The following is a 23,095-nucleotide window of genomic DNA, read 5'->3' as shown; positions in this document are numbered from 1 at the left end:
AAAACAGGCGCTCTCGAGTCCTGTCTCTCCTCTGCACCTTGGGAAATACCAAAATTGCGTGTTTTGCACCAGCGTTGCCAGACGTCCTATAATTATAGGAAAAATCTATAATTTTGCCACAAACTTTTCGGTGTCCTATAATTATAACAGTGTACTATATAGGGCGTTTTTTTTCGATTTTTCGATATTGATAACCTATAAATCCTATAATCTGAAAATCTCTTACTGTAAGCGTTAAAAGTCGAAGAATTTCTCGGATCGCAGCCGACAAATGCGATGAATAAATGTGTTTTTATTATTTTTAATATTTTATTTGTTTTTATTTAAAAGGTTTTATTTTACCATACGTCAATGGGTTTATTTGAAAGTGAAATTTTATCAAACATCAGTGGTATATCTGATGCAAAATTGAAATTACCGCCAAATACAATGTGTCCTATAATTTGAACTGGAAATCTATTATTTTTAGTCCTTGGGCCTATAATTTAATTTTGGCTCTCTGGCAACGCAGTTTTGCACAACCTTTATCTTGCAACCTACGATTTCTTCAGTTGGTTTCGCGCCACGGCTTTGCCCAGGTAGTTAAATAGTAAATATGTTTTGAATTATTGGACAGTGTTTGTAGGCCTATTAATTTTATTTGGAATAAAAGTTTACGCAATCAGGTAAAGATCGTTTAAAAATTTAGCACTGAGGCTTCTAACTTTCTATGATTCCTTTATTTAATAGACTTAATTTTTAAAATGTTGATATCTAAATGATCACTCAATTAGGTCTGATGTTGAAAATTTATATCTTACAAAGTTATCACTACTGAGCCTTCTAATTTTTTATGAATACACGTTATTTTTGTTACACTAGGCTTAACAAAAACATATATCTGATTATCTTTAGATCAGATGTTTAAAATTTATTAAACATAAAACAGTTATGACTGAGGTTTCTAGCTTTCTACGACTACATGTTTTGTTATACGAAACTTAATAAAATATATTTTACACAAAAGTGAACCTAAATATTTAAACAATAAGTGAAAGATTTTGTAAATTTAAAGTTAAAATCTTAGGTACTGTTAATAGGTTAGAGACTAGAGTACGGGAAAATTCATCATTCATAATTGTTGAGATAACGTAGGACTCGAGTTCGCGTTGAGAGAGAAGTTTAAACTACTGTATAAGGCAAACAAGGGAGTATGTATTGTTTTTGAATTTTAAATATTTTACGTTTTTAGTTAGTGTCTGTAAGCGAGTCTGTAAGGGATTTGATTTTGCTTTACAGGATGGAAAAGGGTTTGGGCTAGCGGGAGAGGGATCGAATATAAATGAGGGGTAATCGGGCGGAAGAAAAAATTACTTACCAAGTGTCAGAAAAATTGAACTCTACAACCGGGAAATTTTAATTTAGCGAAAATATTATCGAATTTTCCCCGGTTTTAACGCATTTGACCATAATTATCCACATCTGATTTGAGTTAAGTTCGTACCGCTTTTTTCTAGTCGTTGCTTTATATTCTGTGTTACTCGATTTTGAATTTTATTTGTTATGTATTCGGCGAGATGGAAGCGAGTGCTGAACTATTCAGACCACAAAAATACATTTTATTTTTTGTTACATAAACTCAACTATTTTTCTTCAGTAGTAGCGAGGTCAATAGAGCGATTAGTCTATGCTTTGAATGTCACTACATATTTCACTACAACAATTTTAGCGTACTTGCGTCGACTCAGGCTCGATTAAATAACTTGCGTCTTCTTAAAGTGTACAAAGAACATGTTGATAACATGAATACTGATAAAGTGCTATCCGATTTCATTTCAAAAATGAAAACCGAATCGCAATTTTTGGATCCTGAATAAAAAAAATTTGTTTTATCTAGAATCCAAATATTGCGATTCGGTCTAGCATTTATGTTCTAATTTTGAATAAAAACGTTTTATTTAATTATAATGTATTTGGATTCAATGGATTCTTTTTTTTTTCAGTGAGAAACTAAGAATAGTTAAGTAAAATTTTATTTCTTTTAATTACCTAAAATTTACAAAACTTTGATCCCCCGTGGAAATTCTCACCCAAAAAGAGAAACAATAACAAAAAAAATTATATCTGGGGGGTTCTTGTCTTTGAGAAGAAATAGACTTTTTTTCAACACTGGGGAAAGACTTGGGAGTTTTATCGGTTTGCCCACCCCCCCTCAAATAAAGACCTTCCTACGCCCCTGTAGGCAATATTATAATTCCCGCTCATTTAATATCAGGCATCATAACAGTGGATCACTTCAAACTTGCAGTTAAATCATTTTTATCGCGGGAGATTCGCCCCTTAATTACAACAGGAAAAACCCATAATTTCGTACAGAAAAAGTCTTCCTGTAAACACACCAAAAATATGAACGCGGAATATCAACTCAGCGGAATAAGTTGTTTTCTGAATCTGACAAACCTATAGCTTGAAATCTACTCGCGCTAGGTTCAACGTTAAAATTCTGTTAAAATGTAAAAATATGGAAATAACCATGAAGGAAACATAAGAGCCAACTCCGCCTTTGATGTAACTCAAGGTTTGTTTAATGCCACACTAGCGCCTTCTACTCGTGAGTTGTTCGTAATAACATAATTTAGTGATGCTCCACAGTCTGCACTTAAGTAGAGGTACAACTAGTACAAATGTTTAATTGTCATAGACCAATATTTAATAGTCTTTCATTGGTGGTGATTCTATCAGTTGGGCCTAGCAATGTTTGAAAACTCCGTTTATCATATGCACCAATAATTAAGTTTTTATTTGAGAAAAATAGAAAAACAATTAATGGTGATAAGACTAACGCCCTGCCTACTGCTCTACCGAGAATCCCTTTTTCACTTGCTCGTTGTTTTGGTACTTTCAATATTTACTAAACATTTAACAGGGAGGGTATTATGTGAAGACGCCGTGTGTCATAGGCACCAACAATAGTGTTTATTTTGAAGGAAAAAAAAACCAGTGGATAGTATAATTATAGCAGGGCTACCAACCTTTTTTCCAGAAAAGGGCCGAGTTGGTTCTACTTATCTTTCCTCTATTGAAATAACCAATGCAATCTCAGTTTAGAAATCTACCGGTACACCCTTCACCGAAACGCAATTCTCAGTGAAAACAGAAAGAAATGAATTGAAGGATTCCCTTACAATTTACTTATGGTATTTGTACTTGATAATCATTAACCCTTATATCTGTATAGTACTTGCTCTCCGTCTCCTTCCATACAAGTTGTTGTCTCAGTCTGTATCTTGAAAAATAACTGGTCGCAATTGCTTCAATTATTAGCGTAGTTTCGGGAACTTTCGGCAGTATACAATGTAGAAGCAGTGGTGTCGAAAAAATTTAAAAGCTAATAAAATAAAATAAGATTTTTTCGATTATAAAAAGTCCGCTATGGAAATTAGTTAACGAGATAATTAAGATTCTAATCGCGATTAACTTCTAGTATTGAAGTTTCAATTGCAGTATTGGTGACTCGAGTCAGTTTATAAGGAATTATGGATGCCGTCTATATTGCTAAACGAAGCTACATTGTTTTTTTGCTCATAAAAACGTAAAATTTTGACCTGGTCATCTTTAGGAAGGAATGAGTATTTAAGTCGAAGTCGGCGTTTAGAAGTCAGTAGGGAGTTAGAAATTTTTAGGTCGTCCGCCCCATACATTTCGACCACAAAATTTGTGTTATTTTAACGGACGGCCCAGCCTGCGAAGATATATGTTTTAATGACGTAGATGGATGATGCTTATCTCGTAATATCAAAAGTAGCATAAGACCCAAAAGTGTGTCAGCTGTACCTTCGCGCCTCTTAAAATTTAACACTATAGACTACATAACCTACTAGTTGGAATAGTACTAGCAACATTATATTTAGTCTATAGTCTGGCGCGATTATCTCTCTTCGATTTACTCGCCCGTAGACATACGTTCTAAAACGCCTCACTCGGTGGCGCTGGAGTAACTCGATTTTGATGACGTATTTTCCGACCCCCCTTCGTTTCCCTTTTTTACTTTGCGACAAACTCTCATTAACTACTATACCGTTCTGACATACTTTTGCGTCTTATGCTACTTTTGGTAATATATATTTTATAAACTCCTGGTACAACCGATAAGATGGGCAGCCGAGTTTTAAGGCAGATAAAAACACTTGATCAAAGTATCCTAATTAATTTAATACGTATTTATTTGTGTTCTTTGTGTGGAAGGAAACTGGTTAGACACTTTGAAATATTTAACACAAAGATTTTGAAATCAATCGACGTCGGTAGTTCCGGGGTAGGATTCTTTCTGAAATCTCACCTCCTTAAACGGGACGTTTAAAGTATCACGTCTGTTACGCGAGCCCGATGCGTTTTTCCCCCGACGTATGATAACCTTTATGACCTTCAGCATTCCGAGGAAGGACAAAAGGCAACCGAATGCGCAAATGGAGACGGTGTAGAGGACGATGTTGGCGATAATCTCGAGGGAGGAACCGATAACCAAGGCCATAACCAAGCCGCCGCAGGAGCAACCAACCACGAAGAGACACGAAATGTTGTTGGAGATACCAACGTAGATTTCCAACCAGGCGAAGAGCGAAGCCCAAGTGGATGACATTCCCATACCCAAGAGCGCGGTGAAGACCCACATGAGAGTCGCGTTCGACTCGCCCCAAATGGACAGCGCTGCACCGCATACGTTCATAATGATAATATTCGTAACCAACATGTGGATAGGCTTAACTTTGGTGGCGAATACGACAGACAAACCCCGAAAAGCGCAGAATAAACCCCAGAAAACGGACGTCATAAAGGAACCGGTTGATTTCGAAAGGTTCAATTTGCTCTTGACGAGGTAAGTGGTGAGAAATTGTGGGTACGTCGCTTCGAGTCCCACGTACGACATCAAGAACAGCATTCCAAAGGCTACCAACACCCGTGGCAACACGGTTCCCGGTACTTGGGTGGTCGAGCGGACTTTTTCGGTGTTGCTCTTCAGATCACTACCGTCCAAGCAAAAGGCGAAGATGGAGCTCAAAGTAACCAGGAACAAAAAGGCGCTGAAGATCGAGTAAGGAATGGTCACATTCCCGTCAGACACATTTGCTGTTTCATTACCGAAATCAGAGAGTGTGTTGTTGTCCAATGAAAAGGATTCGGTGGATAGGAATGGTTCAGCCACTAACGGTCCGACAAAAGCACCAGCACCGTAAAAGAAATGCAAAGCTTGTAAGTAAGGAGCTGGGTTTATTGACCATAGATCCAAGCACCAAACGCTACCGCCTGCAAAAAAAGAACCATTTGGTTATATTCCGTTGAACAATCTCTTTAATTACGTATGACCAAGAATGCGTTTCGGTGAACAGGAAATAAGTGGGCAGCACACTGTTCGCTTCGGGGTTCCGGGACGAAAAACCCTTCCCCTCGGCCTTTTCTCCTCGTAAGGACGAAAGCACTTCTGTACGATCGTAGACAATATCTCCGTTTACGGGTAGAATATCTTCCAGGAAGCATGAAACAGAGGCTATAATTGCGGCCACATATTATCCGTTAAGCCGTTATACATTTTTAGTACGAGCTATAAATCCCCAGACGCATCACGGCACACGATCAATTGAAGATGTACGAAAAAGAGCTTACCAGTGTCCATAGCGCCCATGGCAAATCCAGCTAGCACCATGTCCGAAATAAGCAACATTAATGAAGACGTCAAGGGGATTATTAAGTTGGTGAAGGCAATAAGGAAAAAACATCCAATAAGGAGCAGTTGACGATTGTATTTGTTGAACATGTAACCGGCTAAAATTATGGCCCGTCAATTCAGAAGCTCTGTATCAATTAAGTAATTGTTCCATACCAATTAGGGATCCTACTAAATATCCGGCTGACCTTGCCGCGATCCCGTAAGCCATCTCTTGAGTGTCGGAGCCTACATTTTTACCCAGGTCCAGTAATGTTGGACCTGGTACAGCGTAAACTAAGCCCAATCCGAAGTAGCTCAGGTACAGGTTTACCGTTCGTAAAAGACGTATATTTTCCCAGGACACCATGATTGGTTTTCTCGGCTGGTTTTCCGCGAAACTACTTTGTTTTTTTATTTTCAAACTTAAGGCGTATTGTAGATTATTTCAGCTCTCAAACGACATTGAGGTTGCTCAAAAAGACGGGCTGGAATTTCAACAGACATTTCAAGAAAAAAATTGCAAGATCGAAAAATATAATTTCCTTACAAATCGTGATTTCCAATAAATTCGTGCATAATTTCGCTTCTTTGTTTCTAATTCCAAGGTGAAAGAATGTGTCTGCTGCTAAAGCGAATAACTCAACCAGCAAAAATCACCGAGCTTTTAACTTCAATTTTCATCGGAAGAACGTGTATTCTACGAGCATGATTTAAGAATCACCTAATCCAGTTCAGTCGAGAACATTGTAAAACCCACATTGTTTGAGGGTTTTTTTTCAGGATTTTACATTAATAGGCAACTTAAATTTATATACTTTTGGTTTTTAATTTTCAAGGTCAAGTAAAACATTTTCAAATATAATTGTCCCAATACTGGTATGTTTCATACGTTGTACATTAATATTGTACTCAATGCAGATGCTAAAAGGTCAGTATCCACAGTCGTTATGGAAAGAACGACGACACAAGCCTTTATGAAAGTTAAATCCGTAACCGACATGGCACAGGGTACTAAATACGATTGACCAAACCTCTAAAGGCGCAGCATTAACCCCAGAAAGCGTAGATCATACGAAGGAACCGATAAATATAGAAAGGTTCAAATGGCTCTTGATGAGGTAGATTTTTGGTTTTTCGGTGGTCGAGCGGACTTCCTCTGACTTGGTTCGATGATGAATATGGAACTCATCGTAACCAGTTGTCGAAAGGCGCTGAAGATCGATTAAGGAATGGTCAGTGTGTGGTTAACAAATGATTATTCGTCGTTATTACGAAGGATTCAATCGATAGAAATGGTTCAGCAACCAGTGAGTCCAATAAAAGTCCCGGGACCGTAGACAAAATTCAAAACGGAGGACGTAATGGTCCGTTGTCTAGGAAGGCAACGTTCGAAATCCAGGCAATATCATGTCCAAAATCAGAATCATTAATGACGAGGTCAAAAGTACAATTTCAGGGCCCTCACTCAAATCTTCAATTTTTTTATAGGAAAAATAGGATTATATTTCTAAAACTATAGGACTTTATAGGACCATTTTTTTTAAATTATACGATTTTATAGGACTAAATATGATATTTCATTTACTAACTTTATGCATTTAAAAAAGAAAATCTATATTTAGTGAAATAAATCTTTGATTTTCACTTGAAAAATAGAAACTATTGAACCATTTCATCACAAAAATATACTAGTAGCTAACCATGTTAACAATAACAAAAATATAGACTAGAGTGACTTTGTATAGGAATTGATCCTATAGCTAAATCTAGCAATTTAACAGAGTGGCAGAAATGGGAAAAATATCAAAATTATAGGATTTTATAGGACTTTTTAGGGATTTTACTAAAAATATAGGATGTTATAGGACATTTTTGAAAATATAGGATTTTATAGGAAGTATAGGACCTTTGGGGGCCCTGCAATTTAGTTGGTGATGCCAATTGTGGAAAAATACGCCCCACCCTCGTGGCATGTTGAGATAATATATCATGGCTTTCGTTCGTAACTTCTGCTTATGACGATATAACATAAAATCGACACAGTCAGCTATAATTAAAGTTGAACGAAATAATTTAAAAGTAAAATCGAACCTTTCCGTAATTAATTATACGTATCCTTGAAATATAAATAAAACTTTCTTAGGACCAATACTAGAGGGCGTGATACAATAGGGAAAATGTGGGGTTTCCGTTTTAGATTGGCGTTCAAGTCAAAATAGCGGGCCTGTAAGGTAAACTCGTAAGTCCGCAATAACCTTAATATATTCTTGAGACAGCTAAATACCCTTATAGCAAGATCGTATCTTTCTCAAAGCGGTAATTTTTTTTCCAATGGGCTGAAATCTCTTTACTTAGCTCTAACATATTAAGTAGACAGATTGGAACTTTGAGGTATTCTGTCCAATAACATTATCTGCGACATATTGAAATACTAACCTTTCCAAAATCGCGATTTCTAATAAATTCGCGAGTAATTTTGTTCCAAAGTCACAAGAACCTTGGAGTGATTAAACTAATTTACAGGGATAGTTATCTCTCCTACAATTCGCCTTAGTAATACTTCAAATGGTTGGTTTTACCGGTAATATAAGTATATGATAATCAGCTAGGCTAATACCCAAGGCACCACCTTAGGCCTAAGTCATCAAGCGACTTTTTGAAGCCTTTAATTCAGGTGGCCGGGTTACAATGCGTAGGAGGGTGGTGGCAAGCCCTGCTTGCCACGTGATCGAGCCAACAGCTCCCTACACTAACTATTACCATTTACCTCAACAAGTTTGTATGGAAGGGGAAACCGAAGAGCTCGGGGGAAAACCCCTTAAACCAGTGAGGAGAGAACTTGCAAACTTAACGCTGAAGTAGTTGTTCCGAGTTTTCACCCAGTGCCACAAGCTGGGATCGAACCCGGCTCCTCTTGCTGCGAGGCGAAAGTGCTAACCACTCCGCCACCCTCTAGTAACCTCTAGTGTGCCAAGGGTTGCACAATAATGGTGTGTAATCGCTTAAATTGTAATCTTCCGTAAAGAAAGCGTTGGAGGTCATATTACTTCTAACAAGGCAGAGTTAATGCTACTCAAAACGCAAATATTTTATTCCTGGAAACATGCATCGCTAAGGCGCGATGTGAACGAACACATTACCAGAGATAACCATCCAAGTGAGGTTGTTTAATCCACGATTGATTTTTGAAGGCGATGGGATTCTTTATAAAACGGGGGGTGGGAATCTCAATCTAGACTGATTCAATGTCGTGATTTAATATTTTGGTCGGGACTACAAAAAAAAACCCATAAATAAAGTAGTAGAAAACGTCATAAAAGGCTTTGATTTTCAAGTCAAGATTCATTTAAAAAAGGAGAGAAATATTGTGGTTATACATGTTATGTTACATATATTGTCACATCGCAATCATACGCAATACGATAAACTAAAACTTAGTAATAATAGTTGTACGATCCTCTACCGCGTCCTCGACTTCGTCCATAGCCAAAGCCGCGACCTCGGCCTCGGCCTCGATACTGATAATCTGAAAATTTGACATTGAAGAACTTAAACACTTTTTTTGGTTACTAAGAACGGATCGAGGCAACTGAGAACGAAGAAACGTAATATTCCAAATGACAAGATCATACAAATGTGCTCTGAAGAACCGTTTAAGGACTACTTGGTTTCAAATGATAATGTCAAAAACCACTGGAGGGAGCTGCCAATATTGGAACACTTTGGGGGTGACAGTAATAATAGAGACTATACAGGGTGGAAGCCTCAGCCGTGGTCCAACCTCGGTACTTCTCCTAGAACAAGTTATATTTCCACAGAAGCTATTCAACTTAAAGGGAATATAACTTCTTTTAGTTCTGAAACCCCCTCCAAAGGGTTCCACAATATTGTCTACTGCCTTCTATGGTTTTTCACATTTCCAGCACTGCATAGTTTTTTGTGGTGGTGGTAATCCTTAAAATTTCTTGGGGTTAAGGTGAAATCCTATGACTGTTTACTATTCGCGCCTTCCACAAAAAGGAGGAGTTAGAATCCCTTCAACGTTGATCTGTACTAATAGCTAGAATGAAATCTAATTATACAGCCAGTGATGAATAAGAACCAGTGTGCTTTAAAAACTTTTAATAAATTCATATCTCGGCTGTAAAGTAACTAACTTAAACAGTTACGAATTTAGCAACATCGAAAGAGTAATAGAAGATATAAAAACAATTTATTAGGCAATATAAGTATAGAGAATGATAGCCAAAGAATGACTTGAAACCCATATTTCAAATTATATAACATAATTTAAGGGCCTAAATGGAAAATGTGTTTCCAAAAGATCTTGAAACGGTGATTCTCATGTTTAAGATGAATTTTAAAAATAATTAAAGGGTTAAATGAAATCCTAAGTTTGGTATATTAGTTCAAGTACCAAAAACAGAACACCAAAACCTTTTATAGTGGCCAGAATTACAAATACTGTGACCAGAAAGGTAGTTAAGGTGTAAAGAAAAATCTATTTTAAGAAATGAAGAGGTTATAATGGTCAAATAAAATGAAAAATATTGACCTCTAGTGAGAAATATAGTATCCTAGCCATATTAAAATGAAAACACTTCTTATCACCTTAAAGGCATTCAAAAAATACCAATTTAAGTGTTTATGAAAGTTAAAATATTAGAATAGACCCATGATGAAAGTTGGGGGGCCGAAAATTAACATTTTTACCTGGCAACTCCGCATTTGGACGGAGCATCCGTTTCCTTACTTCCGCCTGTATATTTCAATTATTTCAATGGCGGTCACGTGGTTCAAAACGTCATAAACAGGATGTTCCGTCCAGAGGTCTCACTAAGCCTCGTCTGCGGCCCCTCTTTTGTTATGGGTCTATTGAGAGACCTATAGTAATGTTCCTCAAATACTAAGACCTTTTTCTATACATTTCCATTGCCTAAATGCTTTACTTAAATAGACTGAGACTGAACACACAACTGTCCTGAAAATGTTTCCAATGAGGATTACCTTGAAAACTTATGTTCTAATTAAACCAAATGTTCATTGCCCAATGTCCTCTTTCATAAGGATGTGTCCTGGGAAGCATAGTATCTGATTTATTTATTCTTCAGAGACTTCAGTTCATCTTTTAAAAATTTATTTATTTTATAACCTGCTATTTTAATCTTTAATTTAAATCACGTCAGGTTAAAGTCAATTGGATTTTTTCCAGTACAAGCAAATCTAAATTCATTTTTAGATGACCTTTTTTCACTATCAAATGACCCCCCCACCTCAAGAGCAAGCTTTTTGACTTGTTATTATTAAGTCCTGGATCATTTTTAGTGGCCAACATTTAGTGTTGGTGACAATTTACCTTTAAATAAGTATTTTCCCTAAAATTTTAATTAATAAAAAGGAGATCACAAAAGCATTCTCAGTTGTTTCAATCTATTCAGGGTTTGCTTATATCAATACCGAAGAAAGTTGGTAATGACTTACCAGTTTGAAAATCAATTTTGGTGCTATATTTTCCACTTGGTGGTTGGTATATTTCTCTGGTATTTTTAAAAGCAGGATCTCCACCCCCTCGAGCTGGAGTTCTCATTGTTTTCTCACTCTTATCGTAAACAATCGGAGTTTTTGAGGTTCTTTTCACACTAAATATTATAATAAAATTAGTTGCTGCTACCAAATAAGTAACAAAGCAACACCAATATCAGTTTCTAGAAAAAAAGGTATATTACAGTAAAATTAAGTTGCGTAAGATTTAAAATATTTCTTATAGATTTTGCAATGAAAAAAACAACATAGTTTGGGAAAAGGGTGGTTACCATGATTGTAACTCGTAATACCTTCTCAGACAGCAACAGATTCTACCATGTCGAATATAAATATATGAGCTAATGGTAGCATTTTAAAGTGTGCTGGATATACAAACATAAGAAAATAAAACCAGTGTGGTTTTCAATCAGTTTGCTTAGCAACCTAAGTTTTTGAAAATCCACGACCCACATATATTATAGTATTTGTTAAATAACATGTCAAAGATATAGGGCACTAAGAGGGAACTAGCATTAGACTTCGTAAAATTGTGCAATGTCACATGAAATCACTCCCACATATCGAACAAATCAAAGTGGTTTCTCCTGTTCTCTGAAAAACTATTTCAGCAGATTTCAATCAGATTCTCTTATTCGAACAACTTATTTAGCAAACGCTTAAACTTCATGTCAACACACTTTAACTCTGAAAGATGTAAAGCTAAATTTCCCCAAAGGCACTTCAAATAAAAATAAACCAATCTTTTAACTATCAGTCTAGAAAAAGTGGTTTCTCCTGTTCTCTGAAAAACTATTTCAGAAGATTTCAATCAGATTCTCTTATTCGAACAACTTACTTAGCAAACGCTTAAACTTCATGTCAACACAGACTTTAACTCTGAAAGATGTAAAGCTAAATTTCCCCAAAGGCACTTCAAATAAAAATAAACCAATCTTTTAACTATCAGTCTAGAAAAAGTGGTTTCTCCTGTTCTCTGAAAAACTATTTCAGAAGATTTCAATCAGATTCTCTTATTCGAACAACTTATTTAGCAAACGCTTAAACTTCATGTCAACACAGACTTTAACTCTGAAAGATGTAAAGCTAAATTTCCCCAAAGGCACTTCAAATAAAAATAAACCAATCTTTTAACTATCAGTCTAGAAAAAATGTTATATGAAAACTAATTAGGTCCAAAAACTAATCGAAGTTCTCTTCAATAACTGTAGTTTTTAACAATTTGGTTTGGTTTAAGCCTTGAGAACAAGAAATATTAACCATGTACTCAGTCCAATAATAATTCAATATATTTACAATCAAAGTTCAATGAGCAGGCTTACCCAGTAACTAAAGGATCGTCGTCAGTAACCTTAATCACAGCTTGACTCTTCTAAAAATGAAATTTAACATTTAGACATCAATTTTAATGTAATTAACATTACAACACATACTTGCACAGTGGAAGATGCCCCTTGTGGTGTTTTCCATGACAAAGTAATGGTACATTTGTAAGAAGGTGGAACATGGAACAAATCTTTAATCAAATTATTGATATTTGAAGTTGTTCTCAACGCAGCAAGCTTCAATTTATTCTTATAACAAAATATAGACTTTAAACCGTGCTCAAAATACTTTAAATGTAAATCAAAATCAGTCTTACTTCTTCGGACTTCAATTCTGTGCCTTTAGTAGCTTGTAATGCCTCACGCAGCTTTTTGATGTATATTTGGATACCTCTAGCTAAATACTGTAACCTATTTGGAAAAAAATATTGTTTTAAAAGAAAAGTTTAACTAAAGTTCATTCCCTAGTATCAAAAAAAGGGTTCAATCATCTTTTTTTTTCTTTCCCCAACATTAAAGTAATAGCCACCTCGATATTTAGACATTGCAGTTCTATAGCTTAATGAAACTTGACGATTTGGACATCGGTTACAATGCTGGATTTAAAACATCAAAATGTTGAGGTAGGGAGAGCGAACTTACCATCGCTAACAATAAAGTGGTTAAGAAGCCAAAAATATATTTAAGACCTTTTTTGAAAATAATGTTGAACCTAGGCCTCCAAAAAAGTAATTAATTATTTGAGAGGTCAGACATTCAGTAAAAATGTATGGCATTTCCAAAAACAATGATTTTTGGAGTTTTAAGTTTTTTTGCTGGACATTTTAAAAATTTTGTATTTTTATTTGAGGATTTAGTAGATTTGTTAATTTATTGCGCGGCTTTTCTTTCATTTTCACTGATTGTGCGAATTTCCTAAATGATTTTGTGGATTAGTTAAAAATTACCAGTTTTTCCATGACTTTTTCAGCTAGCTTACATTATTATTCTGAATGTCTGACCGCTCAGTCATCATTAAAATAAATGGATAACTGACCTTAATTTAAAGTCACGGACCCTGTCAGCGCTGTTTTCACTAGCTAGGAAATCTTGATGTTTTTTGGCCAATTGATGAAAAGTATATAATAAACACTCAACGTGAGAAAGGTGTAAATTAGGAACATCGGGATTTAAGGTATCATTCTCTGCATTGTCATCAGCTGGAGGTAAATGTAAATATTCCTACAATACAAGGCTAAATTTAAAATTACAGCTATTTATGGACATATGAAAGTTAATTAAAAATATCGTACCAATAACTTATTGAAGACAATTTCAACGCAGACTGGAATGTTTTCCATTTTTGTTGAATGTGGACTTATTTCCGCCAATAATTTCAATATTTCTAAACCCATGTCAACATTATCTTGTTCGTGTAGAAGCTCTAACTCAGGAATTACTTGCAGACATATATAACTTATGAATGGAGCTGCACTGACATATGCCTATTGAAAATGTCTCTATTATATCTAACTTTTGAGTGAAAGCGTAAAGTTTAAACTCAAATTTAAAACTTACGCAAAAGAAAGGCATTGCTTGCTTTAAGCAATGAATGAGTCTTGATAAAGCATCGGGATCTGTATGCTATTGGAACAATTAGCTTTAAGCCACTTAAAACAGTATTAAACAATGACTTGTGACTTACATCAAAAACTTTATCAAGCTCAGCTTGTTCAACAACTAGATCCACAAGAGCTTGCTGACCAGTGATGGATTTGGAGACTTTAAGAACACTTAAAAGACCCATAAATGAAGCAAATTCTTCACCAGTTACATCTTGCATTACCTATTAGAAAAAAATTAACATTATAATTACTTTAATTACACTTTGGTAATTTAAGATGTATTTCATTCAAAAACAACAACCTTTTTGCATTCTTGGAAAAGGTATTCTTCAACTTCTTTCGTTGTGTATTCAGATGGAAGTGTCTTCCATTTACTGCAAAGAAACTTGATCGCCCGTTCTCTTACAGCTTCTTCTCCATTCACAATTTGTGAAAACACTCCTGCTAAAGTACCACGTTGGTTTTGCTTAAATAGAGCTAGAAGGGATGTATGTACTGCTACAATTTCGGGTGGCTCATCTGATGGTAAAAGTTGGGTTAAAACATCAGCAATTTTGGGAAGAAAGTCTTTAGCATCGTTGCACAAATTTGGCAAATCTTTAATCGCTTGTTTTCTAATCTGTATTAAATGAATATTAATAACCTTTATAGGTGGGCTTAATAATGAGAAACATACAGTAACATCTTCATCTTCCAAAAGATCAATTTCCGCTTCAATCGCTTTTGTAAACAAATTTGGAAAATGTTTAAAGAAACGCGGAATGAACTGCGCTGCCAAACGTTTTTCATTGCTCGATCCCCTTACTGCTTCTAAGATGTACACATATTTATCTTCATGCTTTGAAAGAAAAGATATATTTTGGGAAATGGAAAATAATAAAAAGTTCAATGTTTAAGCCTTGGTGGAAGCAAATTACCTCCGACACTTTATCTTTTGCTTCCGCAAGAACGTCGTAATAATTGTAGAGTTTTTCTACGCCATCCATCACAATTACAGTTATTTTAAAATAGTGATATTTCACAAAATAAGTACCTTATTAAAAACTTGTAAAAATATCAAACTTTGCTAAAAGACAGAATCAAATGAGCGGCGCGGTTAAAGTTGTTAAACACAAAACACTGTTATTTTCTCTCCCAGTGTGGAGCATGAGGACTGGGGGAGGCAAAGAAAGTAAAGAGAGGAATAGAAACTTCATCTCGGGATATGTTAGTGCTAAAGCCAGAAAGAAGAGTCTGAAGTAATAGTACGGAGTCAGAGGGGGGCCAATACGGACGCCGCCCGTACTGGGATTATTTCGCCCGACCTGGCGTTCCGCGTAAAATAAGAAATTTTTATTAAACTTTCATGCGTCTAAAGACTCTCAACTTTAAATGCTTAAATGTATTTCAATTTACGTTTATTTTTATTTCCTTTAAAAGCGCCGATCCCTGAATTCTGATAAGACTTCGTATAAAATCTTATCAGACTTTTGATATTATTTTTAAATGTTTTGTTGGATCTTGAGTCCACTGAATTTTTATTATTCAATTTATATTTATTGAACCATCTTTTTCTTCGTTTCTTAAATCTGGCAAAAGCAAATCGTATTACGCTAGTGTGAATAGACGCTTCAATACAACATCATCAAATAAGGAAATCGACAAGTAATATTTCCGAGAACCAGGACCTGAAAGTTACTGTTTATATAGTACCATAAGTATATAATATTATTACATAAGTGTGACACTTCCCATTCTTCACATGCAAAAGTTTTACTGAAAGCTATTCACAAGATAGACTGCATTACGGGCTTCGTTACCGTTTTGGGTCCGCTTGCAAACGCGTCACATGTAGCCTTTGACAGCGCGGGGTGGCAGATACACCGGAATTCTATCCATATTTTTTGCAGTCTACCCTGTCTTCGCTGAAAATTTGCCACTGGGCAGACTGCCCTTCCCCCTACGAGCGTGGCGTCTGGCACAAGAACACAATCTCACCTGGCTCTTCCATACTAATTCAAGGGGTCATCTTCCCGGACGATCATCGCGCGTTGGCTCTCTTCTTCTCCCAAAGGAGGTGCCCAGTCAATTCTTCTTCGATACGCTCGACCGTTTAACCAGTAACGCGACAGTGATCTATACGCATGGCTCACTCGCAATGGACTCGGGAGTGGCTTATACGGTCTTCGCGATTCCGGTCCTTGTGGTTGGCGCAAGGTCTCTCGTGGATTTCGGGCACCCTATCAACAAGATCGAGCTTTTCGCCGTACAGATGGCTCTTTCCTACGCGATGTCACATGTGTGAGGCGCACTGGTGATATTCTCAGACTCTAAAAGTGCGCTCACTCAACTCATATCGCGTTCCGCTGATCCGTTGGACATTTGTGACAAACGTCCTAGCTTCATCACTCTTATGTGGTGTTCCGCGAACATTGCCGTTTCTGGTAACGAATCAGTGGACAAATTACCCGGGGTTGCTCAGCTACAGTACCCTCAGCGGGTTGAGTTTCTCCTCCCCTTGACGCTCGTTAAGATAAATGTGCCTGCAGGTAGGCGATTACCGCTATGTGGACCCAAAATTGAAGGTCTTTCCCCGATCCTTGGCCTTTTCGCGAGGCGAAACCATCACCGGCCTCCAGCACCGTCATGGCAGTTAGGCTTTAACGTTTGGAAGATACGCTCCTAGCGTGGCTTGACTGCGGACGCTTTCTTACAAAAGTGACACTTCATCAGTTTGGGCTAAGACCCACTGATTCTGGTTCTCGGTGTGAAGCACGGGGTGATATTCCTCATATTCTGTTCGGATGCCCTTACTATGCGGTGCCTCAGAGTTCCCTCCGGAGGATACTCAAATATAGGGTGCTTCCAGAAACCGTTGTTAGTGTTCTCCAAGAGGGCTACGCTGGCTGGGACGAAGTGATTTCGGATACCTGTCACCTTTTGAGTATCGTTTAAAATTTGGTTTTATTTTGTTTTGTGTACTTTGATTTGTTTAATTTTTCCATTTGCGGATTTTAATCCCACTTTTTGTACCATTCTGTGCCTTTTTTGAGTTTTTGCGCGCTTGGTGTAAAGGCTATGTACACCATCCCTCACTTTTGTTACTCGCCTCCCCCCTTCTCTGTTTATATAAATGATAATAATAAATAAAAATAATTATTGAAAAGCGTTATTGATTCATCGGGGCCATTTTCATTTCTAACACCAGAGTTCAACGAATTTAGCTCGCATTACATAACATAATGTTTCAAAGAGCAGAAATTTTGTCTAAAATTAAAAAATGGCCCGTTAGAAGTAATATTTTCGTAATAAGGAAATAATGGAGAGTGACGTAAAATTTTAAGTTGCGACTAATAGCGGCGAAGTCACCTTCCATGAAGGAAGTTCAGTTTAGAACGTGGTTAACGCGCCGGTGATATACACTGACGGCTCACTCGCGCCGGACTCGGGAGTGGCAGGTGCGGCTTTCGCGATTCCTGCTCTGAAAGTCGTTGCGAAATCGTTCTTGGATTCCGGGCACCCCATCAATAGGATTGAGTTGTTCACTATCCAAATGGCTCTTTCCTACGCGTCGTCTCATCTCCACGGGCCGCTAGTAATCTTCTCGGATTCGAAAAGCGCCCTTACTAAACTTCTTTCGCACTCTCCTGATCCAGTGGTTCAACTAATTCATGCCCTCTGTGGCGAGTACCCTAGTTCCATAACTCTGTTGTGGTGTCCGGCACACGTGGGAATACCGGGAAACGAATTGGCGGACAGTCTTGCACGGATTACTAAAACCCCGCGCCCTGGGCGGATTGACTTCGTCCTTCCCTCTACTCTAGCGGAGTTAAATAGTGCGTGTGGACGGGCTATTATCTCGGCATGGACACGGCACTGGCTGTCTCTAGCCGATCCCTGGCCTCTTCGCGATGCGAAGCTTAGTCCCGAATCTCATGCTATTACGCGCGTTAATCTTAGGCGACGGTATGACACCCTGTGGCAGACTTCCTACCAAGGCTTTGCTCCGGTATTCGGTGTGGCACGCGTGAGGATGCCTCCCATATCCTTTTTGAGTGCTCTTCAAACGCAGGTGCTCGGAACCTACTCAGATTTACCTTACATCAGAAGGGTCTTCCCAAAACATTGGTTGGCGTACTAACGGGGATCCAGGCCGGGTCCCACGGTGTGATTGAGGCCACTTGTGACATTCTGCGAAAGGTCCTTAGTCCATAACTCTAACCCTGAGTGAGAACCTATGTCGATTGACTTTTAGATTGTACAGTTTTTTGTTTTTGTTTCTTTTTTGTTTCCGAACCCCCCCCCCCCCCCCCCCTTAGAACGTGGTTATAAAATCACAGTCATAAGTTTTTTCAAACACCAGCTACAATTAGTTTAAGGTCTGATCGGGGCCAACTCAATTTGGGGGCCATAAAGGAAAAACTTCGCATCAATGGGAAATGGGACCATCCCGATTGCATAGCCGGTGGGACCAACTACTAGCCAGTTCGGCCCTGACCATAATTTTTCTAACGTTTATTAGTAAACGTTACAATCAATTCATTTAAGTTTCCCTTTCCAACCTTTTTTAAACTTTGTAGAATATTATCGAAAAGCTAGACTGAAATCGTCATATTTTAATAAATTGGGTAAAACCAAGAATTGATCTATTTATATATAGAGAGAATGTTTATATTCCGTCGATTTTCCCCTTCGCTCCCGTTGCAGCTCTAGGATAAGAACCTGGCCCCTGCCCTTAAAAATCAATCAATTCCAGGCGGCGCATTATTGGCTCCCTAAATATTACGTCCTCTTGACGCGATTGACATTCGCGTGAGTGACGCGTTAAATAAGAACGCCTCCTTTTACATTTCCTCCCTCGTTTAGTTGATTCCCCTGGTACATGTTGCGTCGCGACTGACGGAATATAAACATTATATCTATATATAAATAGATCAATTCTTGGAAAAACTAATTTACAAATGTAAAATAAATATTGTAATTTTTTTCGTTTCCATATTTTTAAACGTATTTTATCTTTTTAATGAAATACTTTTCTTAAAATAGAGATTTATTTATTTACATTTTCACATATATTGTAAAAAAGCCACTAACAAGTAAATCACATAAGACTTGTATGCAGCCTCACAAAAGATAAAGTTATGCTGAATTTGGTTTTGTCTGAAATACACAAATCAGATATCTACAATAATTGACAATTTGTATCCTACTGTTGAAACTTATACAATACAGTCCAGGAATTATTGAACAGTTGTTGAATTTATCCAGAACACGACATTTCTGCGAAAAATGGCAGACGTTTTCAATTCAATAAATTCACGTGGCAGGCTGTTCCAATCATTGATAACACGAATTGAAAAGTGATTTTCTCTGACTGACGTTTTGGGAGGTGGTTTTCGTAATTTGGAGTGATGACCTCGGGTAAATGTGACTGGGAAGGGTACAAACAAGTTTTTGAGCGAGGGGTCGATTATTCGATACGGCCATGGTAGATGTCATGAAAAAAAACTAAGTCGTTAATTCGATGGCGCAAAGATGGAGACACGAATCCCATACAGTCATCACGCTCCCGAGAACTAAGCTTCTGGAAGTTTCATGTTAATTTGGTGAAACGATTATGGGCCTTATTAATTTTCGTCCGCTGGGTAATGAGCGACGGCGACCAAATTACGGAACCGTAGTCAATGACTGGAAGAATAGGCGATATAATAAAGTAACGTGGCCTTATTGTTTTGATGGGAAAGGCCACCTTCCACTATGCTTCCATTAGCTTTCCCACCAAAGAGCCTATGAATTCATCCGTAGGCTTTAACTGTACTATTTCGTTATCCCATTTTAACAAGTTGAGTAAGCATATCTGACTTTATAATATCGCCTATTAGGTACGTATATATAGTTTACTCTCTACTGTAAAAGCAAAAATTTCGTCGTACGAGAACACTGATGGAGTTAACACGGGCAACTATCATGGCGGTGTGATCGCAAAACTTGAGCTTATCGTCAACGATAACACCCAGATCACGAACTTTGGAAACAGGCGGAATCACAGCGCCATCCATAGTATAGCCAAACTTGAGATTTTTTGATCCAAGATGAAGTAATTCACACTTTGAGACGTTAAAATTCATTCCCCGGTCCCTTGTCCATTTGAGAACGTCATCCAAATCGGCTTGAAGACGATCACAATCGTTTTGGTCAAAAACTGCCATATAAGGTTTCGAATCATCAGCAAAGAGAAGGATAACCGCGTTTCGAACCACCTCGGGTAAACTGTTTATGAAGATCGTAAATAATAATGGTCCCAGAACTGACCCTTGGGGTACTCCACTCTACACTGTTCTACAAACCGAAGAACAGCCCTTGAAAACCACACGCTGACTACGATCAGAATTGAGATAAAATAATTAAATATAATTTGATAACCTTAAATGCTATCAATTAATCTTTATCGAAAAATATTAGTATTTTTTCGAAAGATTTTATTATACACGTTAGTTATATTAATTAAAATACCCATTTTTTTCTATTTGAGCTTAAGGAAAACGGTTTTAAACTATAGTTTCAGTATTTATCTTAGAATTGAATTTTTTTATGTGCTCGAGCGATTACTGCATGGTACAAATGATATTAACCTAATTGTTGTGTTCGTGGGAAATACTTTAACCAATTGAGACTCATTACTTTAAATGTTTACAATACGTTTATTAAGGATTAAAACTTATATACAATATTACATCGTAAGTCATGGTGAACTGAGAGTGAAGTCCTTGTTAGCTAGGACCTGTCAATATATACAATTTAATCAAGGATTCTATATTTTTAGAAGGATAGGAAGTGACTACGTTCCATTGTATAAACGGCCTGGTGGGAAGAGCGTGGAGTTTTACAAAACAGTGACGTCACTTTTACCGCTTTTACTCACCCCCAAGGCCAAATCGCTCAACGGCGAAATCGGCTTTGGCGCCTTCACGCTAGCGATATTTGACCTTGGCTGGGTAATTTTTGGAAGGAGCTACTGCGCAGTCGCGCGTTTTCTTCCTGGTGCACGATTACTGTTTGTATCTAGCTGGTTTGTTTCGTCGTCCTTGAGGACATTGATTGGAACTGGTTCCCTGTTTTGGGGTTTGATCCGTTGATTGACCTTGAGTGCCTGTATCCTGAGTGACCAATGACGTAGTTCGTGGTTGAGATTCAACTGGTGTGGATGCGATTGGAGTCGTTCCATCAGCTGTTGGTTGCTTTGCGACTGATGGAGAAGGCATATGAAGTTCAATCGGTTTTGGATTGTTCCTTGAGTTCGATGTTGTTTGAACTGGAAGTGCGGTGGGTGTCATCGTGCTGGTGTCCAAAGGTGGTATGTCATTGCTGTTTGTTGCTACAGAGACTGCTGTTGATAGCTCTGGTGCCCTTTTCGCCACGGGAATTTCTGTCGAGACTGCTATAGATAAATCTGGTACCCAGGACTGATCTTCTAATGATTCTGGAACCGATATTGAAACTACCTCTGGAACCTCGGATGGTGTGATTGGAATTGGTTTTGGCAAGGTTCTCGGTCTCATCTTATTTCGGTGTCTTTGAATTTCTCCTTTTTGCGTCTGGATGGAGAACATCATTAGACCTTTGGATGCTAGGACTTTTCCCTCCAACCAATTTGAGCCTCTCCCAAAGTTACTGGCGTATACCGGATAATTGATTTGGTATTCGTTGGCTTTCAATGTTTTTGCTGTGGTCAAGTCCACGTTATTGTCCTTGGAGACTGGAATCTTTAAAGTCTCCGGATATTGAACGATTTTATTCTTTGGGTGGCACAGAGCAATTCGAGATATCTTGCGACCAAACATCATCTCCGCTGGTGATAGACCATTTGCTGTCGGTGATCTAGGATGATTAAAAAAGTACTCTTGATAGTCGGGTTTCGAGAGTTCCAGTTTGAAATGTATCAAATCCTTGGTTTAGAATTTCAATTTCTTCGTAAGTTCCACCACTGATTTTTTTAAGGCTCGTTTTATGGCGCGGACTGTTCTCTCGGCCTGTCCATTTGAGGCAGGGTGATATGGAGCTGTACGTAGATGTTCGATTCCATTCTGTTTGATAAATTGCGTGAACTCGGTGCTGGTGAAACAGGTACCGTTGTCCGTTACTAGTGTCTGCATGATGCCAAATCTTGCTATAGTTTCCCTTAAGGCTGCGATGACTGCTTCTGTTGATGTGGATGATGTGACCTTGACCTCAATCCATTTAGTAAATGAATCTACGATGATGAACAGGTATTTCCCTTCTAGGGGACCAGCAAAATCGGCATGAATTCTTTGCCATGGCTTTATGGGTTTTGGCCATTCTTGATGTTGAGATTTTGGCATTGGTGCTGATTCCTGGCAGACCGTGCAGCTCTTTATTGTTCGCTCGATGTCTTCATTAATGTCTGGCCACCACATCCGCGATCTTGCTACCACCTTCATTTTAACGATGCCTTGATGAGTACTGTGCAACTCCTGTAGCTTTTCTGGTTGACATGAGTTTGGTATAATTACTCGATTACTTCGCAGCAAAATCCCGTTGAAATTTGACAACTCTGAACTCTTTGTCCTGTAGACCTTCAAGGTGGATGGCATTTTCGGTGTTGGCCAACCAGACTTCATATTTTCTTGGACACCCTGTAGAATGGGATCTGACTTCGTGAATTGTTCCAATTTATCGACTGTGATTGGGCCTTCGCCCATCCCCCGCATGAGAAATACGTACTCCACTGGTACTGGGGTCTTTTCAACCTCTGTTGGGAGCGGTAACCTGCTGAGTGCATCGGCATTGGAGTTCGAGCTACCATTCCGGAATCGTATTTCATAGTTGTATGCTAGGGTGTTTCATTTTGTGTGTCAAGAAATAAAATTTAAAATTTTTGCAGACTTTGCTTATGCCCCTAGTCTTACTGATGTAAAAGATATATATGTCAAATTTCAAGAAGA

The 23,095-nt window shown here is 37.8% G+C and overlaps 2 protein-coding genes across 2 annotated transcripts; both read right to left on the bottom strand.

Annotated features, from left to right (window-relative positions):
• Positions 1 to 4,197: 4,197 nt before the first annotated feature.
• LOC149948189 (sodium-dependent glucose transporter 1A-like) lies at positions 4,198 to 6,162 on the bottom strand. Its single transcript, XM_090171032.1, has 4 exons — positions 5,858 to 6,162; positions 5,641 to 5,799; positions 5,387 to 5,524; positions 4,198 to 5,283 (listed from the first exon to the last, which is right to left on the bottom strand). Exons 1-4 carry the CDS (start codon positions 6,048 to 6,050, stop codon positions 4,271 to 4,273), a joined length of 1,503 nt encoding a protein of 500 aa, XP_090027158.1. The 5' UTR covers positions 6,051 to 6,162; the 3' UTR covers positions 4,198 to 4,270.
• Positions 6,163 to 9,005: 2,843 nt separating this feature from the next.
• Positions 9,006 to 15,374, bottom strand: cass (apoptosis inhibitor cassowary). The gene is made up of 12 exons (XM_090173125.1): positions 15,071 to 15,374; positions 14,830 to 14,991; positions 14,455 to 14,772; positions 14,234 to 14,374; positions 14,107 to 14,172; positions 13,842 to 14,033; positions 13,586 to 13,770; positions 12,867 to 12,960; positions 12,658 to 12,798; positions 12,547 to 12,596; positions 11,165 to 11,322; positions 9,006 to 9,209 (listed from the first exon to the last, which is right to left on the bottom strand). The coding sequence occupies exons 1-12, from the start codon at positions 15,137 to 15,139 to the stop codon at positions 9,118 to 9,120; spliced, it is 1,668 nt and encodes a 555-aa protein (XP_090029251.1). The 5' UTR covers positions 15,140 to 15,374; the 3' UTR covers positions 9,006 to 9,117.
• Positions 15,375 to 23,095: the final 7,721 nt, after the last annotated feature.

The sequence above is a fragment of the Leiobunum rupestre genome, chromosome 4, assembly GCF_980474605.1.
Source record: "Leiobunum rupestre chromosome 4, qqLeiRupe1.1.hap1, whole genome shotgun sequence".
Classification (NCBI taxonomy): domain Eukaryota; kingdom Metazoa; phylum Arthropoda; class Arachnida; order Opiliones; family Sclerosomatidae; genus Leiobunum; species Leiobunum rupestre.
The sequence above is the reverse complement of the archived record's forward strand: the minus strand, read 5'-3'. Positions and strand labels throughout refer to the sequence as shown.